Source organism: Mustela nivalis, assembly GCF_964662115.1.
Source record: "Mustela nivalis genome assembly, chromosome: 17".
NCBI lineage: Eukaryota > Metazoa > Chordata > Mammalia > Carnivora > Mustelidae > Mustela > Mustela nivalis.
The window spans coordinates 29,514,595-29,528,441 of record NC_139036.1 but is presented as its reverse complement, the minus strand read 5'-3'; the positions used below and the strand labels follow the sequence as shown (position 1 = coordinate 29,528,441).

General features: G+C 44.8%; 1 protein-coding gene across 2 annotated transcripts in view; it reads left to right on the top strand.

Annotated features, from left to right (window-relative positions):
- YPEL2 (yippee like 2) overlaps positions 1-13,847 on the top strand; it is a 65,436-nt gene that overhangs the window by 43,247 nt on the left and 8,342 nt on the right. For both annotated transcript variants that reach the window (XM_082705957.1, XM_082705958.1), the window contains exons 3-4: positions 12,027-12,070; positions 13,078-13,186. In XM_082705957.1, coding sequence (XP_082562083.1) covers positions 12,027-12,070; positions 13,078-13,186 — 153 coding nt within the window. The remainder of the gene's footprint in view (positions 1-12,026; positions 12,071-13,077; positions 13,187-13,847) is intronic.

Sequence of the window (13,847 nt, the reverse complement as noted above, 5' to 3'; positions counted from 1 at the left end):
GGCCCCAAACCACATCTGAAGAACAGCTGGGAGAGGTGTGGGAGAGGAGCTGTGGGGCTCTGTGGCTGTTGGGGGTTTGGAAGAGAGTCTGGGGAGGCTCTGGCAAGATAGCCCACCCTTTCCAGAGTAGTCCTGCCTCTTTTATTTTAAATCCAGATGCCCATGGTGGTGAAAGGAAACAGACATTTATTAAGTGCTGTTTCATGAGCCACACACTGTGCTTTATGTACAGGCATTCGTTGAACACAACATCCCTTTAGAACAGGGCCTTATGGAGTAGGCTTTAGCTTTCTCCCTTTTTTTAGATGGGGCCCTGAGGCAGTGACTTGCTCAAGGCTGCACAGCTTGCTCCAAAGCCTGCATCCTTTCCAGTGAACATCCGGCAGACATCAAGAGGGAGCAGACTTTGCAGGCTCTTTCTCTAGTCCGTTCTCAGTTTCCCTTCCATTTCTCTGTAGTCTGTGTCCATCCCTAAAAGCAGCCTGTTTCAGGCAGGTCAACAGGAAGGTGAATTTGAATGGTCTGACTGTTAAGTGACTTAGATCCCAGAATATCCCCCTTTAAGCAATAAATTGTGGCGCCCAGACTGCTCAGCATCTTTTGTTTTTGCCGTTCAGTCCTTGCATCATTTGCATCATGTATGCTCCCATGCCCTTGGAATTTTATGACTCCACACAGCAGATATTTCCTCCTTGAGAGCCAGTGCCTTCTCCGCCCCTCTCTCCATCTGTTGAGGGAATGTGAGGGTGAACTGAGACCTACCAGAGCTCAAAGCCAGGGGACAAGGGCTGTAGGAGGCCATACTTCTGCCCCTAGGCAGCCCACATGGCTTCCTAGCTCATCTCAAGGTTTCTAGACAGATATGTAAAAGCTTTTTGTAATCCATAAGCACATACAAATGGTTTTGATCTTTCCTAGTGACTCGTGTCCTCATGTGGAAGTCCTACAGAGTCAGGAAATTCTTCCCTTATAATTAACCCAAGTCTCTTATTTCCATTTATGTCCATTTCCTTCTCCTCTTATGGCAGAGAAAATGGAAGAAATCCCCTTTAGTCTTCTATTCCTCTTAGCTAAAGGCTTACTGGCTCTAAGTTGTAATTCTGCACTTGGGTTCTAATTCTGGAAGTTTGCATCATTTTTATTGTTCATTATTATCACCCTTCCCACTTTCTCCATATGCTTCCTCAAGGGTGAAGTCCAGACAGGATCCAGTTTTATTTTGCATGGGTTTCAGTTCTTTGGAATGGAGCCTGTGGCTTACCCTGACCCTAAATGGGAAACTCCACTGGGCCTGACCATGGATGGAGAAAAGAATGAGAAAGGAAAAAGGACTGACTGGGCCCTCCCCAGCAGACTGTCAGATCTGCTGAGGCCGGATGTTTAGCCAACATCCCAAGGGCAGGGGGTTTTGCTAACCCTCCTTTGTATCTCTGTCTAATACTTCTTCTGTCTTCTTGCTCAGATGGTTGATAGTATAGTGTATGGTGCCTTTTGCAAACATAGGAAGACAGAGAATAAATTTGTGGGTGCCAGGGCCTGGGACAGAGGGCGTGAAAGGTGACTGGTAACGACATGAGATTTCTTTTAGAGAGTGGAAATGTTCTGGAATTGTAGTGGTGATGATTGCACAACCTTAGGAACATATCAAGAGCCACTGAATTCTATACTAAGAAGGTGACTTTTATGATAATGGGAATTACATTTCAGTTAAAAAGAACTCAACTTTATTTGTGTACTAATAAGTTCTTTTATAACTGTATAGTAAAAAAATTGTAACAACACAATACACATAAAGCCTTGAAGTTTTTGAAGCACTTTCTTTTTTTATTTATTATTTATTTTTTTAAAAAGATTTTATTTCTTTATTTGACAGAGAGAGGAGACACAGCCAGAGAGGGAACACAAGCAAGGGGAGTGGGAGAGGGAGAAGCAGGCTCCCCCCTAAGCAAGGAGCCCGATGTGGGACCCAATCCCAGGACACTGGGATCATGACCCAAGCCAAAGGCAGATGCCTAACAAGTGAGCTGCCCTGGCATCCCTATGAAGCACTTTCTTTCATCATAGCATCTCCTTTATTTCTCATAGAAAGCTGATGTGAGTACTGTTTTATTGTGCCCATTATACAGATTAGGAAATTAAGTCTCAGAGCAGTTAATTGGCTTGCTCAAGTTAGTAGTGTGGCTGGTACATGGCAAAGCCAGGACTTAAGCTCTGGTAGTCTGCCTATTTGAAGCCCATGTAATTCACACTGCCTGTGGATGGGAGGTCGGAGAAGCAAGCACTAAGTGCTTCAAAGGATTCACAAAATAAGACTGGAAAGGATCATGGGGAGCTTCAGTCTCATCCCTCCATTTTTATGGAGACGTTGAGTTGCAAAGAGTGGAACCCTTGCCCTTTGTCATAATAGTAGAGAAATGGGGGAGATCAAAGTCACCAAAGAAAAGGATTTTGAAAACCCAAGTAGATTAGAATCAGCCTTTTCATCTCACTTGTCCAGGCTCCTGAAAAGGCCAAAGAGGAGAGAGAGGAAACTAACCTTCCTTTAACTCTGGACTTCATTTACCTTGTTTTACTTATTATCCTCAAAAACCCTATGAAATAGGCATGGTTTCCATCTGCAGATGTAAAAGATGTCAAAGCTGAGAGAGACTAAATATTTCTCCTCTTGTCAAGTAGTTAATAAGTTGTGGTAAAACCAGGATTTGATCTTGATCTTCTGATTCCAAGGCTAGATCCTCTTTTCATGTGCAGATAGGCACCTAGCTCCCAGGTGGTGCAACTGGGTGGACAGATGGACATCTGCTTCCTTCATATCTCTGCCCCTCCTGAGGCACATGCTCCATTAAAAATGGTTGACCTCTAGGGCGCCTGGGTGGCCCAGTCGGTAGAGCATCGGACTCTCAGTTTCGGCTCAGGTCATGACCTCAGGGTCGTGAGATGAAGCCCCTCTTTGGGTTCTGGGCTGGGTGTGGAGCCTCTTTGGCTCTGCGCCCCCCCCCCCCCCGGCAAATCTCTACTACCCCCACCCTCCCAAAAAAAGAGAAAAAGAAAAACAGTTGACCTTCCCAGTGAGAGGAGAGGGCCCAAGTTGGAGAGGCTCTGTTTCATGCTAGGACGATTTCATGCCTGAGTCTGCTCAAGGGTGAGGACCTGTGCCTGGTACCGACGGGAAGGAACCCATATGTTTGCTCTTTTGCCACCTCCCCCTGAAAAGTATTCATTTTCAATGGTCCCCTTGCTTTTAAATGGAATTACTGCCTTCAGACTTTCAAAGGGGCCAGAAATCAGTGGTTTTGGATACTAAACAGGAAACTCAAAGCCCTTTCCGTTCCTTTGAGCTGGCTGGAAGGGCTGGGCCTGGAGCTATTAAACTTTCCTTTAAAGGACAGACGAAAAGTGTTGTGTAATTTTTTAAAAAAAAACAAAAAACCTTTCCTGGAGTCCTGAACACCAGCCTCCGTTGATACACAACATGGAAAAGAACTGCCTTGTTGCCTGGCGGTAATGACAGCAAACAAATGTGTCTGACAGTCTGTTTGGGATCTCCTGGTCTGAAATTCTGTTTGCTTCATTCTAATTGCTTCCTTAACTTCCTGTCAGTCTCCCCACCTTTGGTACCACCCTCACTCAAGGGAGTGCCAGGCCGTGCCTGGGTATGCCAGGCTGGGCTGGGCCCCACAGGATACAGTGACCCAGCCAGCGCTATTCTCATCTGTCTGTTTGCGAGATGCCTGTTGTTCTCAGTGGCTGTTTTTCCCATCATAAATGTTGCCTTGGCAGAGGCCCAGAGTGGAAGCCATGGTGGAAGAGCTTCCAGAGTTCTGTCTCAGGAAATTCAGCTGGTCCTGTGTGCCAGCTGAGCCAGCAGGTTCACCATTATCCAGAAGGGTACCTGAGGGGGTGGTGCCTCCAAGACAGCCCTTTGCATAGTGTGGGCCTCAGCCAGCACACTTTGTGGAAGTGGCCTGGGGGAACCATAGTGTCCGTGGGCGGCACCTCTGGGCCTGGCTGGCATTTCTCTTCTCTGCCATGTGTCCTCCCCATCCTGTACTCTCTAGGAATTCTGGGCTATGCCAGGCTAGGGGAAATTACTCGTAGGCCGTGCCCTAAAGCAGGCAGAAACCCCCAGAATGGTCCCCAGACTTTTAAAATCACACATCCGTACTAGTAAAATGTTTTGAGTATATACTCCTAGTCTGTGGATACGTAAGAGTTGTATACACATACTGCTATGTAATATATACATTCTAAATCTATATTCAAAGAAATGATTAATAATTAAAATTTAGAAAGGAAAAAAACTATTATAAATTGGTTTTCAAATCTTATTGAAGCTGTGTGATTTAATACACTCTTTCAAAAAGAAAACTCATTTATCACTTTCTGATATAGTAATTCTAAGGTATGTCCTAATGAGAGTATTTTTCATACTTTAAAAGTATCCCTTGCTGGAAAGTTCTTATAAGAAAGGCAGATTCAGATGCAACATTAGCATGTTTGTGCTTATGAAAATCATGATCCCCATGCTCCAACCCATTTACCCAATTACACAAAGGTTTTTGCAGAACTTTGCAGTTGGCTCTTTGTTTGTTTGGGATACTTTTGAATAGACTAGGAAATTGTGTCTTCCTAATTGTCTAATACAGAAATACAGTGTATGGATGGGAGATTGTAGAGATGGCTTATTTTTAAATTTTTATTGGATTAAATTTTTTTTTTTTTAGTTTTACAAAGTAAAATTCACTCTTTGGTATACAGTCCTCATACGTGATAAACACTTGGTCTTATAACCACCCCCATAATGAAGATAGTAATTCTGTCTCCCCCATTACTCCTTGTAGTCAAACTCTCCCCCTAGCTGTAACCTTTGGCAACCACTTACCATAGCCCAGTGCATTTCAGATTCGTTCATGTTGGTATGTGTATCAGCAGTTGGTTCCTTGTATTGCAGACTATGGTTATATGGGCAGCCCCATTTTATCTGTTCACCAACCGAGAGACATTTAGATTGTTTCCAGTTTTGGACAATTAAGAATAAAGTTGCTCCAAAAACCTTCTCCTGCAGGTCTTTGCTGAAACATAGGTTTTCATTTAACTTGGATAAATGAAACCACCAAACTCTTGTCCAAAGTGGCTATGCTGTTTTGTAGTGTATGAGAGAGTTCCAGTTGCTACACATTCTTGACTTGGTTTTGTCAACTTAAAAAATTGAACCATTCTAATAGGTGTGTCGTGATCTCTCATTGTGTGTCTTTTGTTTTTTGTTTTTCTTTTAACTTATGACTATCATTTTATTATAAAGGATACAACTCAGGAACAGCCAAATGGTGATGAAACAGAGAGCAAAGGTTGAGGGTGGAACTTTTCATGCCCTTTCAGGGCATGTCACTCACTGAGCGCTACGATGTGTTCACTAACCTGGAAGTTCTCAGAATCTCATTATTCCAGAGTTTTTTGGTTTTGTCATCAGTCTTCTATAGCACCCAGTGCTCATTACCTTACATGCCCTCCTTAATGTCCATCACCCAGTTACCCCGTTCCCCCATTCCCCACTTCCTCCCCTCCAGCAACCCTCAGTCTGTTTCCTGTGATTAAGAGTCTCTTGTGATTTGTCTCCCTCTCTGATTTCATCTTGTTTTATTTTTCCCTCCCTTCCCCTATGATCCTCTGTTTTGTTTCTTAAATTCCATATATGAGTGATATCCTGTGATAATTGTCTTTTTCTAACTGATCATTTCGCTTAGGATAATACCATCTGTAGTTCCATCTGCATCGTTACAAGTGGCAAGATTTCATTCTTTTGGTGGCTGCATAGTATTCCATTGTATATGTATACCACATCTTCTTTATCCATTCATCTGTCTATGGACATCTGGGCTCTTTCCATAGTTGGGCTACTGTGGACATTGCTGCTATAAACTTTGGGGTGCTGGTGCCCCTTTAGATCACTACATTTGTATCTTTGGGGTAAATCCCTAATAATGCAATTGCTGGCTCATAGGGCAGCTCTATTTTCAACTTTTCGAGGAACCTCCATGCTGTGTTCCAGAGTGGCTACACCAGCTTGTATTCCCACCGACAGTGTAGGAGGATTCCCCTTTCTCCGCATCCTCGCCAACATTTGTTGTTTCTTGACTTGTTAATTTTAACCATTCTGACCAGTATGAGGGGTGGTATCTCATTGTGATTTTAATTTGCACTTACCCCAGTGACTGGCGATGCTGAACATCTTTTCATGTGACTGTTTACCATCTGTTTATCTTTGGTGAAGTCTGTTCAAATCTTTGGCTCATTTTATTCTTTATTTAAAAATTTTTTGAGGTTTTTTTTTTTTTTGCTGGGTACAGTACACTTTATTGGTGATACACTTTATTGATGATTGAGGGGCTCCCTGAGTCCCTCTCTTTCTTTGGGGTTCTTGCGTGGAAACTGCCTAGAGGTCATGAGATTCTCATTGTGCCAGTGGTGAGTTGGGGCAAGGACTCCCCAGCAGCTGAGGGCCTTTCTGTCTATTCTCTTGCTCTCCCTGGTGCTGGTGATCCAGGGGGCTTTTACTCCTTGGAGGCCATATGGACCGTAAAGTCCACCAGCTGGTTTGTGTAGCCAAATTCACTGTCATACCTGGAAATGAGTTTGACACTGTGGTCATTAGGGAGAATGCCAGCCCCATTATCAAAGGTGTAAGAGTGGGTATCACTGTTAAGGTCTCAGGAGGCAACCTGGTTCTCAACTTTAGCCTAGAATGCCCTTGCGGGGGCCCCTGATGCCTGTTTCACCATCTTCTTGATGTCATCATGTTCGGCAGCTTTCTCCAGGAAGCAGGTCAGTTCCACGACTGACATTGCAGATGGGGACAGGAAGTCCATGCCATTGAGCTTCTCATTCAGCACAGGGATGACCTTGACTACCTTGATGGTGCCAGTAGAAGGAGGAATGATATTTTGGGCCGCCCCTCAGCCATCATACCACAGCTTCCCAGAAGGGCTGTCCACAGTCTTCGGTTGGCAATGATGGCATGCACTGTGGTCATGAGTCCCTCCATGACACCGAGTTGTCATGGGTGACCTTAGCCAGAGAGGCCAGCAGTGGTGACCTTAGCCAGAGGGGCCAGCAGTTGGTGGTGCAGGAGGCATTGCTGACCATCTTGAGGAGGTTGTCATACTTCTCATGGTTCATGCCCGCCAGAAACATGAGGCATCAGCAGAAAGGGGCAGAGATGGTGACCCTTTTGGCCCCACCCTTCAATGGGGTAGCAAAGAACCCAGTGGACTGGACTCTACAGCATACTCAACACCAACATCACCCCATTTGATGTTGGCGGGATCTTGTTCTTGGAAGATGGAAATGAACTTCCCATTCACGACAAGTTTCTTATTCTGAGCCTTGAGTGTGCTGTTGAATTTGCTGTGGGTGGAATCCGACTGGAGCAGGGAGACCATGTAGTTGAGACCTATGAAGGTGTCACTGATGACAACAGTATATCCACTTTGCCAGCGTTGAAAGCAGCCCTGCTGACCAGGCGCCCAATATGACCAATTTTGCCGTTTACTCTGACCTTCACCATTGTGTCTTGGGGATGTGGGTGGCACTATACCAGAATATTCTGATGACTGTTGAATGGGTTAGGAGCAGAGAGCTACTTTTGCTTATTTTAAAATTGGGGGTTTTGTTTCTTATTGTTGAATTTTGAAAGTTCCTTGTATATTTTAGGTACAAGTGCTTTGTCGTAGATGTGATTTCTGGGTATTTTTTCCCAGTCTGTGGCTTAACTTTTCTCAGGTTTGAAATTTTGATGACATTGAATTTAACAGTATTTTTCTTTTATAAAATATTTATGGGGCAGGATCTAAGAAATCTTTTTGAACACAGAGATTTCCACCTGCATTATCTTCTAAATATCATTCATTTTGATCAATTTTTTGTACAGTCATACCAGTTCTAAAATACAGAGATCATATAAAATAGATACATTGCCAGATACCAGTTTTCTCCATAGCATAAGTACTTTTTGAAAAGAAATTATATTCCCATTTCCTATTAAAGTATCACCTATACTTTGAAGGGACAGATTTTTGTGGGTTTATTCTTTGGAAAATATTGCAGAGTAAGAGTGCCATAGTATTGTCAGCTACTTTTTACAGCAAAGGTCAGGGAGTTTGGAATGTTCATCTTTTTACAGAAGAAAAATGTATGACTTTTTTACATTTTTAAGTACTTTGATATAAGTGAACCTCTTTTGTGGTATGCTATTCTATACAAAAAATTGCAGGGATCCTACTGTTTAAATATCCTGTTTTTTAAGATTTTATTTACTTATTTTAGAGAGAGAGAGATAATGAGGAGGGGGAAAAGGAAGAGGGAGAGGGAGAATCTTCAGACAGACTCCCTGCTGAACACAGGGGTTAATAGGGGGCTCGATCTCAGGACTGGAGCCGAAACGCACAGCTGACTGAGCCACCTAGGAACCCCAAGTATCCCGTTTTTGTCTGTTGGGGTTTTTTTGTTTTTTGTTTTTTTTAAGATTAGTCTCATTACTGACATCCTTTTACACAAAAAACAGCAGTATTCACAATATGCTGAAAGCAAAGACTGAAGGGTACCACTGTCACGCCACACACACATACAGTGAGAGCCCCACACTTCCTTCTAGATACCTGTGCACACATGGCAGTAGCCCAGGGAAAATCCCAGTGGCAAAGCTCTATGACTGTTCAGTGAAAGTTTTTTTTTTTTTTTTAATTTTATTTCTTTATTTCTTTATTTGACAGAGAGAGGCACCTTGAGAAAAGGAGGAACACAAGCAGGGTCATGGGAGAGGGAGACACAGGCTTCCCACTGAGTAGGGAGCCCGATGCATGGCTGGATCCCAAGACCCTGGGATCATGACCTGAGCCAAAGCCGATACTTAAGGGCTGAGCCACCCAGGCGCCCCTGAAACTTTTTTTTTCTTTTTTTGAGATAAAAATATAAAAAGATCAAAGTAGATTAAAATTTTGGGGTTTTTTCCCCCCTACTCCGATTGTCTTATATATCATCTGGGGATACCTCTACCCTGGGAAGTCTTACAAGTGCTGCTTCTCTCCCTGCATTCCTGATGGTCTCTAGGTATAGTAGATGATCTGTGTTTGTTGGGGAAATAAATGCCTTGTCCTCTTACAAAGAATAGAGGTGTGTTACTTTGTGTGGTCATCTTCCTGTCTGCTTTCTTCTAGAATTTATTTTCCCATAACCACATGCTTCCAAGCTCCAAACTTGAAGTTTATAACAAATGTTTCTTAGAAGATGGTGCTCCCAATTATCCATAATGTAGAACCAGGAATCATAAGAGAATATAATTTTGGAGCTGTAAGGGGACTTGGGAGGTTGATGAGTCTAAATCACTTATGAAAATCAAACCAAATAAAAAGGAACTACAGTAAATGCATAGAATGGGATATGACTCTTAACAATAAAAAGGGAATTTTTTTTTTAAGAGAGAGGGATAAGCAGACTCCACGCTGAGCATGGAGCCCGTCGCGGGGCTGGATCATGTCCTGAGTTGAAACCAAGAGTCAGAAGCTTAAGTGAGGGCACCACCCAGGTGCCCCAGGGAATTAGCTTTTGATAAAATGCGACAACATGGGTGAATCTTGGAATAATTATGCTGTGTGACGGAAGCCAGACAAAAAGCACTGCATCCTGTATGATTTTGTTTATATAAAAAAAAGCGGAAAATGCAAGCGACAGTGACGGCAGGGGCTGCCTGTGGATGAGTTGGGAAAGGAGTGAGGAGAGGATGGAAGGCAGTATGAAGAAGGACAGCGGAAACTTGTGGGTGTGACAGTCTTGACCCTGATGATGTTTTCTTTTTTTTTTTTTTTTTAAGATTTTATTTATTTATTTGACAGAGAGAGATGACAGTAGACAGAGAGGCAGGCAGAGAGAGAGAGAGGGAATCAGGTTCCCTGCTGAGCAGAGAGCCCGATGTGGGACTCGATCCCAGGACCCTGAGATCATGACCTGAGCTGAAGGCAGCGGCTTAACCCACTGAGCCACCCAGCCCCCCCACCCCCCCGCCCCGGTGATGTTTTCACAGGTGGATACAAATAGTGCACTTTACACAGGTATGGTTTACAACGTCACTTACACATCAGTAAAGCCACTTAGAGAAATAAAGGAAATCAGAGGCAATTCACCTGTGGAGTAAATACTTAGTTTAAATGCCTACAGTATGCCAGATTCCTGTGCTCTGTGCTAGGGGTTCAGAGAGTGAAGACTTGGCCTACACTTTCAGGAAGCTCACAATCTAGTGAGGAAGTTAGAAAATAAACATATAAATTAGATCCAGTATGTTAAGTGCTGTGAAAGAGGAACAGACGGGGAACAGGAGGAGTTCTGAACGTAGGTGCCAGTGGGTGCCTCTTCCGGGGGAGGGCAGGGAAAGCCTTACGAAAGAGAGGAAGCTGAGCCAAAGCCGGCTTAGCATTGGTCAGGTGGAAGAGCGCCCCCCTTCTGAGGGAACATTGTGGCCAGACGGGTGAAATGTAAGTTCCAGGAACCAGTGTGTGGTTCAGCCTGACTAGAGCAAAGGACGCTTTAGCGAGAGAAGAGACTGCAGAGGTTGGTGGGGCCAGACGGTGAGGCTTTGCTTCCCTGCCAGTGCTTGGGTGTCTAACAGGTGGTCTCAATCCATAGTCTGTGTCACTGGGATACCGTCTCTTCCAAACACCTAGCATAGACCTCCAGGTTTTTATGCCTGCTTCATGCTAGCTTGGGAGTTCTTCTGTTCCCCAGGAATGTTTCAAAACCCAAAGGAAAGAGCTGGTTTAGGTCTGAGCGACAGCTGGGGGAACATCTGCTCGCTTTTTGGAGCTACATCTGGGAGCACAGCCTCTGGTGCATTTGCATGTCAGGGGCAACCAACAATCCAGCTGCCCCAAAGGCAGTTTTTCCACAGGCCAGAAATGTTGCCTTTGGTTCTGGCGGGTGGCACTGATCCCTAAAGTCCTGTATTTCTGACAGTGGCTGTCTGGTGTGCAGTGATCTGTGCCCTGTCTGGTTCTCTCCTACCCTCTGGTGCTCTGTTAACCAGTCACCGCTGGATTTCTCCAGCCACGGAGTAATAGAGGTCATGGGAGAGTCCCTTATTTATTTGTTTGTTTTTAGAGTGGTTTTCTGAGAAGCCTAGGAGGTTGGATTCAGAGTACGATTGTCAGACCACATTAAAAATGCAGGCAGTGGTGCAGAACACGGATGGTTCATGTCAGCCAGACATTTCAGTGTAACCAGAGGAGAGAAACACGGCGAGGGCCTGTGTTAATGGAAGTAGATGCCAGACTGCATGGTAAGGTCTGGCTCACGTTTCTCCTATTCCCTGCCACCCTTCAGCCGGAAGAGAGCAGCTCATATTTAAGTTAGAATTTAAAATGGGATTGCTGCTTAATGAGCATTCCTGTGATATAGAGATCAAGTTGCTTACACCTCGAAAGGAGAGCTCCCATGCTCCCAGTTGGGAGGATTTTTACTCTTAGGGCAGTTAGGATTTATAGCAGGTGAGAAGTACAGGTTTGGTGGCGTATTCCTTCTTGCCTTGGGGATTCTTTGCCATCTTCTCAGGGTTGGACCAAGAGGACCAGCAAAGGTGCTTGCACTGATTTCCCTAACCAACGGGAGGAAAGCTGTGGCCAGCACAGATCCCTGGAAAAGTGGGTCCAGCAAAGGCCAATGTCAATGATCTGGGTGGATTAGTAAAACTGATGGTGTCAGGAGGGAAGAAGTGTCTAATAGTAATTGTGGAGTTTGGTTTTTCTCTCTTCTCACCTGGGCTGGTGAAAACAGTCCAAGTGTGGGCTGGCCCAAGCTCTGTAGCTCTATTTATTGTTTCCTCTTGTCCTCCCCCATGCTAACTGCCACCTCAGAGCCTTTTTTTTTTTTTTTTTTTCTGTGTCAATCCTGGAAGGTCATGACTGTTGTGATTTGGGGCTGGTTTCCTGAATGGGTGGGTGAAATGGATCTCTAACTTTCGATTTTTTTTTCTTGCATTTCAGTCGTTCCAAGGAAGTCAAGGACGAGCATACCTCTTTAACTCAGTGTGAGTGTCTCTGGTACATCCATGGTTTGGTGCAAATGTTGTAGGGTGGTGGGAGGAGTGCTCAGTGATAATTAAACAATGGTCCCCGCCTCCCTCTGCCATGATAAAAGCTCTACAAAACATTACTCTCCACAGTAGGTAGCCAGTTATCTTTGGGGAATTTTGGGGGGGTGCAGCATCTTCGGCTGAAAATAGCACACTTACTACCCACAGTAGGCACATCAGAGGGCTCTAGGCTCATAGGGAAGAAGTTGAAGTGCCTCCGAGGGCCTCATCATGGAGGCTTCAGAACCAGGTCTAAGATGAGTCATCCGGGAAGAGAGGAGGTCGAACAGAGGACATGGAGATCCGCTGCGGGAGCTGGGACTGGAGGAAAAGGTTTGGGCAGTGAAGAGCCTCCCCACTGCACTCGGCCTAGAGGGCGCTCCGTCGCTGTGGGGCAGGTCATTTCTAGCTTCCTACCTGGGAGAGGAAGGTGAAGCTCACACAAGTGTGGTGAACTGGGGGAACGGCAGTCTCGCATGCTCAGCGGGAGATAATACAGGGCTCGTTCGTCCTTGCAATCAGGGACAAGACCATGCAGATGTCACATTCGACATCTTCAGCTCTGTTCAGTCATCAGTGAGCTCTGAGCTGAGGACCCATGCTCCTGGCTTTGGTCTTCACAGTGTGGCCATCACTTAGTCCCCTTAGGTCACAAGGTTAGGATTAGTAGAAACATTCCAAGCAAAGTCTCAACCATAAAGACTTTTTTTTTTTTTTTTTTGGTAGACACACTGAATCAGAACTAGCAGATCCCAAATGCATTTCAATGGAGATGTTTCCACGTCGCTCCATTTTAGGAGCTGTTACCACGTTTGGTCATAAACAAAGCCCTTCTCAGCGTTGGCTTCCCTTGAGGCATCCATGCTCAGTTATTTTCTCACCGCAAGCTCAGCTTGAACGACCAAGGCTTAGTGTGTGACTAACTACCCGTTCTCTCTCTCTCTCTCCGTCCCTTGGCACAGAGTTAATGTGGGCTGTGGGCCCGCAGAAGAGCGAGTGTTGCTAACAGGACTCCACGCAGTCGCAGACATTTACTGTGAAAACTGCAAAACCACTCTGGGCTGGAAATACGTGAGTACTGAGGAGTCTGGTCAGGTGGCGAGAGGGCTGTGGAGGGAGTAGCTGAGAGCCTCGTGCTGGAAGATTGCTTTCTTCTCCTGGCTTCTTGTGGCCTTGTGGGGTTATCTTAGTCCAGGAATAGGCAGCTGAACCCAAAGAGCAGCTGCTGGCACACTCCTGTCTGTCACACGCATTCTTCCCTTTCCTCTGACAGTCCTGTTCTCTTACTCGTTCCTTTGCACCTGCCCTTGAGATGGGCAGATACACACACACATCTCCTTTACAATTTAATTAATAATAATAATAATAATAATAACAACAGCACATAACATTTCCCTTACTGTGGGAACTTACTGTGTTCCAGGCCTGTATTATTTTATGTACTCTTCACAGCATTCTTAGAAGGTAGGTCATATTTTAATCCCTATTTTATGAATGAGGAAATGGAGGCATAGGGAGGTGAATGGTCTATCTGACATTTTCTAGCCATTACATGGCCAAACTGGGATATAGGTATTTGGGAATGTCACTGCAGAGCCCATCTGGTAAATATCCCCCAAACATTGCTCAGGTCCTAGGCCCTGTGCTAGCATCACCAAACATATTAATTAATGTTTACTGTTAGATATAGTCATGGCTAGAATCTCCCTACTGGACATTTGCTCCTTCACTG